The 13,502-nt window shown below is 38.7% G+C and overlaps 2 protein-coding genes across 8 annotated transcripts; both read right to left on the bottom strand.

Annotated features, from left to right (window-relative positions):
* Positions 1-115: 115 nt before the first annotated feature.
* LOC660802 (zinc finger protein 771) lies at positions 116-3,057 on the bottom strand. The gene is made up of 5 exons (XM_967006.4): positions 1,971-3,057; positions 1,730-1,924; positions 1,169-1,683; positions 937-1,126; positions 116-893 (listed from the first exon to the last, which is right to left on the bottom strand). Exons 1-5 carry the CDS (start codon positions 2,100-2,102, stop codon positions 738-740), a joined length of 1,188 nt encoding a protein of 395 aa, XP_972099.1. The 5' UTR covers positions 2,103-3,057; the 3' UTR covers positions 116-737.
* A 2,540-nt stretch (positions 3,058-5,597) lies between these two features.
* On the bottom strand, positions 5,598-13,437 carry LOC100142250 (pro-interleukin-16). 7 transcript variants are annotated; one of them, XM_008202026.3, is made up of 6 exons: positions 13,253-13,434; positions 8,625-8,763; positions 7,715-8,570; positions 5,951-6,456; positions 5,771-5,903; positions 5,598-5,720 (listed from the first exon to the last, which is right to left on the bottom strand). In XM_008202026.3, exons 2-6 carry the CDS (start codon positions 8,758-8,760, stop codon positions 5,678-5,680), a joined length of 1,674 nt encoding a protein of 557 aa, XP_008200248.1. In that variant the 5' UTR covers positions 8,761-8,763; positions 13,253-13,434; the 3' UTR covers positions 5,598-5,677. The 7 variants fall into 7 exon arrangements, with proteins under 7 accessions (XP_008200248.1, XP_064215643.1, XP_064215642.1 ...); XM_064359573.1 differs by having other exon boundaries at positions 5,771-6,456; positions 8,625-8,760; positions 13,253-13,437; XM_064359572.1 differs by having other exon boundaries at positions 5,771-6,456; positions 13,253-13,436.
* Between the last annotated feature and the right edge of the window lie 65 nt (positions 13,438-13,502).

Genomic DNA, 13,502 nt, shown 5'->3' on the forward strand with positions numbered 1-13,502 from the left:
TTTCTCCATTGGCTTGCCATAATTTGGCGATTTTTGACCTTGTCGGGAAATTAATTTTCTGATAAGTTTTCTATTGGTGGGCGATGTTACAGGTCGAGTGGAGTAAAAGTGCAAATCATTTTAAAATCCTTTATTCAACAACTTTATTTACACGTTTATCTAATATTAATATAATACTGTAGTATCAGCCATTGGTTACTATAACTAAAATTGTTCCTTGTCACTTTATTTTGTCAGTACTGTGACTCCCAAAAGAAATAATTATTGCTCTAAATAATGACATTAATTTTCTACCATACACCTTGAGACATCCATATTTTGTCTAGATATAATTTTCAGTAAAAATCAAAAATCGTATACAAAATTCATCACAGTTGATCTACTATAATACGAAACGTAAAAACGTACCAAGTGGGGTTATATCCAAAATAATACTATTTTCCGTGATACTTATACCTAGACCTACACAAAATTGTAAAAGGCTTTAGAGTCGTCCCACTTCCATACGGTCACCCCCGGTCAGGTCAGGTCACCAGGGAGCGTCCATATAGAGTGGGACACTTTTGCAACCAAAACTAAACTCGAAATGAGTCGACACGAAAGTAGAGCTCTATAATTTTGAATATGACACCCGGTTATCTATACACACATATATAATTACACCAGAACATAGAACATAACCTCACTTGTTGACCTCATCAGGCGGACATGTTGGTTCTAAAGAAAATCAACCGAAATTATCGCATAATTTTCGCTGCCCGTTCCCTATCCCGCTCAACCTCAATCGGATGCATCCGTTTCCGGTGCGAGAAGCAGTTGCCAGAACTAGCGAAAGCCTTGGGACAGTAGGGACATTGATACGGCCTAGCACCAGTATGTTGGTTTATATGAAACTACAAAACATTTGCCAAATCATTCCCACCCAACGACCCTTACCTTCAAATCCTGGTTCCTTTTGAACGTCTTGTCGCACAAGGGGCATTTGTGGGGCCTGAGGTCGCTGTGAGTGATAGAATGGGCCCTTAAAGTGCTATTTGTGGGGTACACCCGGCCGCATACCCCGCAGGGGTACTGAATCCCGCCGTGGTACTCCTTGTGTCGGTACAAGTTGCACTGGGTCTTGAATCTGAACCAAGAGAGTGGAAGTCAATCACGCATTGCTACTTACATTCGTCCGCAAATATCGCAGCCGTATTTCCCCTTGGGTCTGTGCGTCTCGAGGTGAACCTTGAGGTTGCCTTTGGTCGAAATCTCCTTGCCGCAGATGGGGCACGAGAAGCGCGACATGGCGAACTCCTCCATGTTGTCCTCGTCGTCGTTGTTTGTGGAAGCATCGTTTTCTTCAGTCTCTTTTTCTTCGGTTTCCAGCCAGTTGTCGTGGCTGTTGAGGATACGTTTGATGGGCGGGGAGTGGTTCCAGGTGTGGTTCTGGAGGGCTAGCTCCGACGTGAAACTCCTCGGACACGAGGGGCAAAGATATGGTTTACGATATTTGTCACAGTTTTCGCTCTCTGAGAGGTTCTCTCTCTGGACGTGGCTTTCGCCGTCTGAGACTTCCTCGCTCTGGTTGTCTTCCTCGTCGTCTTCGGTCTCGAGGGAGCACTGGAGGATGATCATGGGGTCCACGCGGACCTCCATCTCGGTTATTTCTGATTCTGGCTGGGTTTCTTTCTCTTTGATCCCCTGGAATTTGGCATAAAAAGGGCCGTTCTTTAACCAAATGACTTACTTTAGTGAGATAGGTATGGAGGAGTGACTTGTTTTCTAAATTTTTTTGCTCGTGGTTGTTATTGGTGGTTGTGCAGACGAATTTGGTCATTTTGTCTTGGTTTCTAAGTGCCATCGTGGCGAATCTGTGAAAGCCGTCGAGCTTCTTGTAGCAGTCTTCGCAAATCATTTTTGGTAGTTTGTCCTCAACTGATATCTGTAAAACGGTTCGGTGGTGTTTGTCAGAGTGTGCGGTGACTTACCGTGAGTGCTAGATATCTTCTAATTTTAGCATGGAGAAACAGCCTTCTAGCCTCTTCCCCGAAGAGGAAAATCCCGGTATTAAATTCAGAAGAACAAATCCGACACCATTTTGAAAGTACATTTGTTTCCATTTTGACACATTGGATAAGATTCGCGAGAAAAATGCCACCCGATCAATTAAATATTTCTTGCACGTAAGATCGGCAATACATAGCGTCTCGTAAAAAAGTACTGTGCTTAAACAGGGCTCATTGCGCACACACTCTAAAGGTACAATTCATACAATTCCTGTTGCGTGCTTTTTAAAAAACCTAATGCATGCATCCCGCCCAAGCCAGTGGTAAAAAACGGCTTTACATCACTCAAAACCGTCCAGAATCGTCACTTACAGCCATCGACCGGTATTTCTGATCCCTTGGTCACCATTTCAGAGGCGTTTGGTGCGCGGAAAACGCACACATTTCGCTAAAATTTCGTCTTTCTGATTGACATACGTCAAAATACACGTGCGGGATGTTCCCGCCATCTCGCAATAAGAGTCGGCGAGAGTCGACCGCCCCCATCGGCGCTCACAAATACTGCTTAAAATCAATACCAGCTACCCCAATTGTAATGACGCAAGTGCTTTCTAATTATTCTTTTTCGTTTTTTTAATCAATAGATGCATAAACTAGCGCGGAAAGAATCCGGACAATTAATCGAGCAATTAAACATGCGTGAGCCGCGTACTCATGTCCACGTCTAAATTTAGCCGCAGTCACGCTAATAATATTTTCATTCATTTTGTCCATTATCGGTTATTCACATTTAATGAAAATTTCGATCGGCTCAAGACAATGACCTTTCTTGTTAACATGTAAAACACTCGAGACACGAATTTATATGCACACGACATAACTTACTCCATGTTATTGCTTTTATATCAGGTCGTTACAAATCTACACCTGGGCTTGGACAAATCCGCTTTTCATTGCCAATTCCTCCAACAAATTTATTTCGACTCTGGCGTGCGATAACAATCGATAAAAAAAATTCCATGTAAACAAGAGCGTTTTTTGGCTAATTTTGACCTTATTTCCTCACTGTCGCGTGACGGATTTGAAATTCTTGACCCTGCACTTGGTGTCGTAAAACGGATCCAAACAGGAGGAAGAGTTGAATTTTTGACTTTTGACATCGCGTGTCGAAACGCGTAAATTATGTAATTGTATTTCGTCAAAATATCCCATGTGGTTATTTAATTATTTCTAAAACCAGGCAAATCCGACACCTTTTCGTCATTTTTTTGGTTATTTTTGACAAAATTTATATAATAATAATAATAATAATAATAATAATAATAATAATAATAATAATAATAATAATAATAATAATAATTTTAGAGAAGACGACTCCATGAAATAAAAACTTTGAAATATTTTAAGGATCAGTGTTTTTTTAAGGGAGTAACAGCTTTTTACTCTAAGGAAGGCGAGCAGTAGCCAGTTGAGATAAATTAAATTTACAAAAAATATATTCGGAATATTTTTTGCGTTTTATCCATCTGTAGGTCCTTTCAAAAGTTGTTTTGTTCAATTCGGTCAATCTGACTCGGAAAAATTAACTTTGTTTTAGATTTCATTAATTAATGCAACAAATGCTGCTTTGTTATCTATTTTGTACGTTTTAGCTCTTCTAAAATATAAATTCCCAATTTAGAGAAATTTATTTAATAAGCAATCAGTTTGGGCGACTGGAAATCCCTCCCATCATTGGCGTCAATTTTGCTTTATAAAATGGTGCAACTACTCAATAAAAACCGGTAATCTTAGGCCGCAAAAAAGGGTCAACCAATACAATTGTAGAAAAGACAGATAGGTAATGTGAGTTCTGTCTCAACTAAACAAATCGGAATTAAGGTGGGCGGGACTGAAGACCGGTTGGCAAAACCCAAAAAAAATTGTAAAGAAAACAGGGTAGGATAGAGACGAGAGACTTTAACAACAAAGGGATTCTAAAGCAATTAGTTGTCTTCAAATCGGTTTCTAGTAAAGTCACGATAGTTAGGACCTTAACATTTTTTTTGTTTTCTCTAAATACCTACGAGTGTTTTTATAATACTTCCAAATTTTATTTTTTTCTCAAATGTCATCCCGAGTCGCAATTTTCCTGGTTTTTGCTAAAAACAATGCTTGTAGAAGGAATCTTCGACTTTAAAAAAATTATGCCCCGACGGTCACTAGTTAGGACCTTGACGTTTTTTTTTCTCAAAAAATAAAAAAAATCTCAAATGTCATTGCGTGTCGCGATTTTGCTGATTTTTGCTGAAAACAAAGCTTATAGAAGGAGTCTTCGACTGTAAAAAATAATGCACCGACAGTCACTAGTTAGGACCTTGACGATTTTTTTTTGTTTTCTCAAAAAATAAAAAAATTTTTTGAAATGTCATCGTGTGTCGAGATTTTGCTGATTTTTGCAGAAGACAAAGCTTATCGAAAGAGTCTACGACTATAAAAAAATAATGCACCGACGGTCAATAGTTAGGACCTTAACTAATTTTTTTGTTCTCTCAAAAAATCGAAAAAAAAATTTTTCTCAATTGTCATCCCGTGTCGCGATTTTCCTGATCTTTGCTGAAAACAAAGCTTATCGAAAGAGTCTTCGACTGTAAAAAAATAATGCACCGACGGATACTAGTTATGATCTTAACAATTTTTTTTGTTCTCTCAAAAAAATATTTTTTTTCTCAAGTTAGAGTTATCTCGTGTAGCGATTTACGTAATTTTTTGCTGAAAACAAAGCTTGTAGAAGGAGTTTTCGACTGTAAAAAATAATGCACCGACAGTCACTAGTTAGGACCTTAACGAATTTTTTTGTTCTCTCAAAAAATTAAAAAAAATTTTGTTTTCAAGTGTCATCAAGTGTAGCCATTTTTCTGATTTTTGCTGAAAACAAAGCTTATAGAAAGAGTCTTCGACTGTAAAAAATAATGCCCGGCAGTCACTAGTTAGGACCTTAAAAAATTTTTTTGTTCTCTCAAAAATCTTCAAAATACAAATTTTTTTTTTTAGTGTTATCCCGTGTAGCAATTTTCCTGATTTTTGCTGAAAACAAAGCTTGGCAAAGGAGCCTTTGTCTGTAAAAAATATTAAACCGGCGGTCACTAGTTAGGACCTTAACGAATTTTTTTGTTCTCTACAAAAATCAAAAAAATAATTTTCTCAAATGTCATCCCCTGTAGAGATTTTCCTGATTTTTGCTGAAAACAAAGCTTATAGAAGGAGTCTTCGACTGTAAAAAAATAATGCCCGGCAGTCACTAGTTAGGACCTTAAAAAATTTTTTTGTTCTCTCAAAAATCTTCAAAATACAAATTTTATTTTTTTTAGTGTTATCCCGTGTAGCAATTTTTCTGATTTTTGCTGAAAACAAAGCTTGGCAAAGGAGCCTTTGTCTGTAAAAAATATTAAACCGGCGGTCACTAATTAGGGCTTTTGCAATTTTTTTATTTTTTCAACATATGTTCAAGACCAACCAATAAAAAAATTAAAAAAATTCTGAAGAAGGAAGAAGTCGCTCTTAAACTCAGTAACCTAAATTTTCGGCTAATGAGTGGATTCCGTCAAGCGAAGCTCAATAAAACCACAATTTTATAAAAAAGTTTTATTAAAATACAAGTATCACAAACCCAATGCACATAAAATTACTTCAGTTCTTTAAGATATGGCTCAACTCGCTTGGAGATTTGTACAGGATTTCGCTTTGGTCGACCTGTAACCACACCCTGAGCCCACCTCCCGAAAATCCCGCCATATACTTACAAAGATTTCGCTTTGTTCCTTCGGCAGACGTGCAAGGCAATCGGCCCGTTCTTGACACTTTTGAACAAAAGAACAGCATCCGCGTGCGAAATATCATGGCAGACTTGTCCATTAACGGCCAAAATTTCGTCACCTCGAACGCGAGATAAGTTTTTTCAACGTGCCAACAAAACAACTTACCTGCTTTCAACCTCCCGTCCTCTGCCGCCTGTCCATTGGCCAGGATCGTCTTCACGAAAATCCCCAACGCACCTTTGGGGGAATCCCTACCGCCCACGATAGTGAATCCTAGGGACTTCCTCCCGGGCCCTTTTTCAAGTATCACCGTGTGGAAGGTGCAAATCGTCGAGCGGGGCCGTCGAGGGAGGGTACAGAAGTTCGTTTCGGTTTGAGGACTAGAAGGGAATGGCGATTCCGTGTTTTTCGTGGTCGAGGCCACAGCTCGACGGAGGACTTTGTTGTAGCTGCCATGGCTGGAGCTGTTCTTTTGGAAGTAGTGGTGGCGTTTGTAGAGCGGGCTTGGGGTCGAGTCCACGAAACTCTCCTTCATGGCCTTGCGGCAGACCAGGAGGTCCACCTGCAGGTTGGAGGTGCACAGCGATTGCTTCGCTTCCGACATGTTCAAGGCGGAGATGTCGCGCCCGTTGATGCTGATCACCTCATCGCCCGGCATAAGGCTGGACTGTCTGGACAAACAAAAACACAGCTTAAAAAATGTTTTGTTAATCATTCCCACGCCAAGAAAATCCAACAAGAAGTAGAAAACATTTACAATCTTATTTTACATCGTTAGACAAAATAATACAGTTATAACAATAATAAAGTTTTTAAGGTAAAAAACTCTTATCAATATTTTTAAACCGAATTGCCCATACTCACAAATAAAATAATAATAATAATAATAATAATAATAATAATAACACGTTATTTGCAAGCTGTTGTTCTCTACTCTTCCACTCAAACCTCACGAAAAAGAGAAAAATGTATCAAATGAATAAAAGAGAAAATATAAAAAACAAATAAACATAATAAAAATGTACAAAATAAACCTTTTCCAGGCATGAGACATGACGATCATTTTTAATACGTCTTGCTTTTAAGGAAATCTGATAGATCGTTCAGGTATATTAAGAAAAGAAGAGGCCCCAAGATCGAGCCTTGTGGGACTCCTCTTATTATTACAATTGAATTTGAGTAACAAAATTTGACTTTTTTCACTATAAGTTAAGCAAACACGTTGCGTCTAGAGATCGACACAATATCGAGATATACTTACCCCATTTTTTTTTAAATTAATTGATTATATTTTTAATTTTCGCCGTATTTTTGAATTCGAAAGTTCTTAAATATTTGATTTTTAAAAGTTTTAGAAAGTTTTTAATAGTCTCAATTCATATTTTAATAAATTTACGATGCGTAATGGTAGATAAAGTCCGAGTAATACACAATATAAAAAATGTCTTTGAAAAAAGTCAGCGAAAACGTAATAATGTAGAAATAAGTGTAAAAGTGGCTACGTTTTTGAAAAGCAAAAACATCTTAAATAAACACTATGCGATTTTTTAATACAGTCAACCTCCCTTAATGGACAGCTCCGAATAACGGACACCTCTCCACAACGGACAATTAAAAATTCCCCATCAATGTCCGTTATTGAGAGGTTTTACTCTTGATATCTTATGAAATAAAAATCTAGTCCACATTTGGAGACATTACAAAGACTTTTTTCAGGTTTTTTTATTTAATTTGGAGAACGTGTGCTCGAACTGGGTTTGCTATTTCATTCAAATAGACTGAAAAAAAGTTAACGATATTACTGAATTTTAGAGAAGACTGATCTGTTTTACTTAGTTTTTTATAAATTGGAACAATTTTTGCTCCGGAAAGCAACCAAAATCACACATGTATTTGCAATTTCTGCAAAAAGTGCCAAAAAGTGATTACCTGGCCGCGACTCCGTCCGGCACAATGTGCGCGACGACGAATCCGTGGAAAACCTCTCGACTTTTCGTGAGGAAAATGCCGAGTTCTTCGTCCGGCGAGCGTTTGACGAGTCGGACCAAAGTCGTGGTTTTCTTCTCGGAAAAGTTTCGGAAGATCTCGCGCCGGTCCAAAGACAGCGCTCTCTGCGGGTGGTTCCGGCGTGTGGATTCGCTGTTCCCGCTGAAAGTGTCGGAGAGTCCCGAATCGTTGACTATGATCCCACTGTCGGAGTCTTCATGGTCGACGAGCAGCAGCCGCTCGTCTTCGTCATCCAAAATCTCGGGCTCCTGCGCTTGGAACTCCTCAAGGCCCGGAAGCGCGCCGTAGGAGAAGCTCCGCAGCTTCGCCCGGAGGTTCTTCTTGCGTCTTGGATTTTTGACCGGAGTGGACTCGGCCAGAGGCCCCGGACTCTTGTAAAGTTTGTTTAGGAACTTGCTGGTGGAAGACTGGAGATACCGCTCGGACATTGCGCGCAACTTGGCCGTGAAACACGAAGCACGGTTCAAACTGTCATATTTATCACTAACACCCAACAGTTCCAAGTCGAGGCTTTGGCTGTCACTTGTGTTTTGGTCCGAACTGCACGAGGGCACGTCGGTTAGGGTCGAAGCGGTTGAGTTCGACCGAAAGCAGGACAGACGCGTGTGCTTCACCCGGTCCAAAAGGGGGTTGCGTTTCTCCCGGTCGGAGACACTCCGCGGTTGCGACTTGTACCGTCTCCGCGATTTTTCTACAATAATGACGCTGTCCTCAACGTTGTAAAAGTTCGTGTCGTTCTTGTTATTTTGCCTTCGGGCCCATACAGCTGGGGACATTTCTATAAAGAGGAAAAAGGACAATTACGCTACAAGGATAAATAAAAGTTGTTTACCAAGACGCGATCTCCGTTTGACGTGCTTGGGGGGCGACAGTATCTCAACATTGGGGTTTTGGTCGCTTTCGGCGGAGCGAAGCGGCGAAAGGCTCAAAAGTCGGGGCGCTTCGCCCTGCTTGCGAAACCACTTCATCTGCTGCAACAGAAAAATGTATCAGCCATCTGGAGGTTGCAACTTGTTACCTTTAAACCAACTTTTCTTTTTGCAAAAGACGTCACAGGACAAGTTCGTACGTTCTATGAATTCTGAAATTACCGCAGCCTTGAAATAACTCGCTTTCAGCCACAATCGAAGAATATTTAGATGCAAGGAATGCTCAAATTTACGAATTTGAATTTCACTTCCAGTGTCATTGTTCCTATTCTACTTTACACAAAAACTGGTTGTGAGAACCGCAACATCAATTTATTAACTTAAATGTTATATCACGTGAATTAACCATGTGAAACTTAACATTCCAGCCAATTAATTATTGTTAATTGCATTTTATCGACTTTTTCTCATAACGAAGCAATAAATAAATAAAAGTACGCCAATAGTACTTCGAAAAAGCGTAGGCAACCAACCATACAGGGATTATCCTAAAATTTCTCCACGAGAGCTAATTGTTTGTACCGTAACGTGTGGGTGAAATTCGATAAAAATAACAATATATTCAACTCAGCTTATCGGAGTGGCATTTAAGAAAGCTAAATTGCTACTTTATACATGTTTTTGAGCCAAAACCCAAAAACGGAAATGTTAGAAATTGTTCCGTCCAAAAACGCGAAATTTTGCCAAAATTTACGAAATATTGCGATTAAAAACGCTGAATTCAGTTCAGCTTATCGGAGTGGCATTTATGGGACCGAAATTGCCACTTTAGTGGTTTAAAATAGTAATAACTAATAAATAATCGCAGTTTGGTGTTTTAATTTTTCCTTTTGTTTGAACATTTTATCACAAAGCAAGTTGGAACAAAGGTTGCGCAAGATAATAGCCTTTGTTTGCTTTTCAAACAGCATCTAGTACGTTTTTTAAAACACACACGGCGGGAAATGGTATCAATTTTCGGGAAAATCACGTCTGGGGAAAACGTTCTTATCTGGGTAGATTGAGGTTGTCATTGACCAGTTTAAAGTAAAAGCCGTGTTCCAAATTTGAAGGTAATTGAATCCATAAAAAGCGTCAACTGTTTTTCTCGCCTAGACTTGCGTAATTTTGCAGTCTGAAATTGACACAGAAATTTCCTGAAGCGGTCAGTTTTTTGTAATTAGAGATATAGCACAATTAGCGTGATTTCGTTTAGTCATTCGGGTTGATTCAGCACTGACAGGACCTGAAATATTTCTTGGAAGAGTGAGCCGACTTAACGCAAGCATAAACAAAAATGAACACCTCGGGTTACAACGCAGGTGTAATTTGTAATAATTAAGTGCATTTGTTATTAATTACAATGTAGCTGCGCATTCCTGCATTTTAAAATCGCAGCGGTGGAAACCACAAATATTTGCTGGAAACTGCTAAAAATAATGATGAGTTCTGTGAATTGATCCAGGTATAAATGTTCACACGGAGCGAACGCTGAACTGACATTAAATTACAACTTGGCCATAGCATTTGTTGTGTAATATTTTCTCAATGTAGAAAGTACCCTGGAATTTCAATTATGCAATATAATATAATTAATCATTGAGAAACGTGTATGATCGCTTCATATTTTCGAACGATCGCTCGTAAATCAGTCATCAGGAATTGTTACAATTTCCGCAAAAATCGATTTTTGAACGGCAGTCCAGCACTTGACTTAGCGAGGTAATTAAAATGTTGCAGGTGTGGCCTTTGCACGGTTCGTGCGTTCAAATTGCCGATCTCGGGGATCGAATTTGTGTAAATTAAATCGAATTTAATTGAATCAGATGCCGACAATGACCTAATTGATTAATTCGGCGTGACAAATTCTTATCAAAGGGGCACATTGATGCTAGTAAAATGTAAATGATTCATGAAATTTCATCGGAATTACTATGATAAAACGCGTTGAAATATGTGGCACAGGCTATAACTACATTCCATCGATAATCGCCTCAAGATACGAAAGCGAAATTTTCAACATTCATGTAATGCAATCTGTAGACAAATTATGCTTTCAGAACGCATCGTTCTTAATTTTCGGGAAAAATCAACACGGAACTGTGGAGCTGTGATGCAACGAATGTGACAGTCGGAAATATGCGTGGGCTCAAATCAACTATATAAACATTTTTAGTAACAAACAGAGATAAGTTCGAGCCTCGACGCCTGGAGTACCTGCCTCCTCAGCTTTGTGTCACCAAGACATGTCCATGCTCATTATGTCCCAACAATTAACTAGTTTTCTGTGAAAGCTAGATTTTGTTAAGATCGATTGTATTTAAATGAAAATATGTGTGTAATTTTTAGCGTATGCTAATATTGCCCACACCTTGATCCAGTGGCAGCGCTCGGGCACGGTATCTCCCGGCTCACGTCGAAAAACGAATTAAGAGCAACTCTATTGCGACAATTTTTAAGTTTTATTAAAATCACCTAAACCAAATCAATAAATCATTTTATTTTTTACACAACTGGAAAGTCAGCTCAATATATCACCACACAGAAAAGAATCAGAATGAGGACATTAACAATAAAAACTATAGATTTAATCTCTAATTCAGAACATATTATTCTGTGTTAATTTAAATTGTTAAGTGCATATTTGTTCCTTGTATGAATAATTAATTTCTTTGGTCCTGAAAAATCTAGACAAATGAAAAAATTAATTTGTTTATTGTTAACAGGGCCGCACTAAGTTCTTACGACTCTTAGGTGCATTAACATTTTACCGCTCCCTTGTGCCCATTTTTTAAATCTTGAGTTACATTTAGTTTTATTGGCAATATTTTGGGTTTCTTTGTACCATAATCGGCACAAATCGGGGACCTAAAATTTTCTTGTTTTTGTTAAATTTTCAGCCTTGCAGTCTGCAATAAAGAATTTATAGATTATGCGAGTTTCAATAAACCATGACTTTGAAGCGGTTATCTACCAATAAAACGTTTTTATGTTTTTCAAATAAATGACGCTTTAAATATGCAGAACCACGTTGTTTTTTCGTTTGAAAGTTTATTACCAAAAAATTGTTTTATATTTGAAAGGGTAGGAAATTCTCGGCGCTTTTGAGTCGATCGCTGGACACGGTCCAGAGAGCGTGGACTCACAATGTACTTTTACTGTAAATTCCTGTGCATTTTTACAAAAGCTTCAGCAAACAGTTTTAATTTGTGTTTTGCTTTTTCCTTGCGTGATTAACTGATCAAATTCATGTTTGAGTCACAGTTATAAAAGGTTCTTCGTCCAGTCGCGTCTCTTCAAAATCGCTTTCTATTTTAAACGATTACATAATTCGTTTTTTGCAATTTGGTCAAGATCGCTGAATAAGTTTTCGCGAATTGTTTGGGCAAACAAATCGTTAATGGTTGGCTGTTATTTTCCCGGACGAGCCGCCCGTGTGTCTATTAGACTAAAAACTCATATTTATTACCCGCTAGCAAGGTCCAGCTACCGGAATTTTACCTGGCAATTATAGCGGTGAAAATTTAAAATGAGCTAGGATCAAATAGGAAGGTGAACATGTAGCATCATCGTAATGCTGATCCAGGCGCAACCATTGCAACCTTGACGAGATTCGCATTTTTGACCCCTCAGAAACCTTCACCTTTTTTCGATTTGCGAAAAATTGCCGATGTTAGAACCGGAAACTGGAAAAAAGTTGATGGACGCTTTCGCGCATTTTTCAGCACGGCTATTTAAGTCTGGCCTTTTATATGACCACAATGACGGTCATCTTTGTATCATGTCCGCATCATTGCCTGTCCCAACTGTCCTCAGTACCATGACCAGTGAACGCTGAAGAGTACACGTTTCTAACTACGAACCTGTGAAATCGGACAGAACCTTCGCTATGAACTATGGCGACATTTTTCCGTCGATAATTAATCGCTCACATCGCTACCGTTACGCGCTGTTCAACCATAGACCGTCCACAAATATTTCAGCTCGACAATTGATCGATGACGATCGCAAAACCACCAAAAAATTTGCATACTTTCGAAGAATCCGCGGAAGCGGATGACTAATCTAGATTCAAAAATCCAAACAAATAAATCAAAACGCAAATGTACCGAGACAGGTTATTACCATGATAGGTTTTTAATACAGCATCCTGGATATGTATTATAATCAACAATAAATTAAAACACAATTTTGTACTTAAATACATTTACAACTAGTCTGACAAATGAAGAACGGTGCTACCACACAAAAACCATAATTATAGCAGACGCGATTATATTAATACAGTAATAGTGTCTTTGTATATTTTTGAATACTCGTCCCAGCTGAATTTCTCAGCTATTGTGCTATAAACGACAATTTAAATTAAACGCCACTTGTGTACAGAAGCCACAGATTTCGTTTTCTCAGGACCACATTTCAAAAATACCCCAAATAACTCTTATGCAATTATTGGATAACACAAGGCATTTCCGCATTTTTTTGACCTTCTGCCTTATTATTATTACCGAGGTGCCAATAACCAGTGACGCTCTTTATTTGCAAAACTCACCTCAATTGGCCTTAATCCCAATTTTCGCCAAACTTGATTTGAGCCACATTTTTTCTCACGAGAGCGCGACTAGAAATGTAACTGAGCAGCTTAGTGACTTCGCTATCGCCACAGCTTGACGAGTACTGATCATACCATGCGATGGTACTCTACTCGACCATACAATAGTACTAGCGCTGGATGTGGTAGCCGTTTCTAGTTAGAGAACCACTTCTTTTATCAATGTTGCTATTAATTCATCGCTTGATTG

The sequence above is a fragment of the Tribolium castaneum genome, chromosome 10 (genome assembly GCF_031307605.1).
Source record: "Tribolium castaneum strain GA2 chromosome 10, icTriCast1.1, whole genome shotgun sequence".
Taxonomy (NCBI): Eukaryota; Metazoa; Arthropoda; class Insecta; order Coleoptera; family Tenebrionidae; genus Tribolium; species Tribolium castaneum.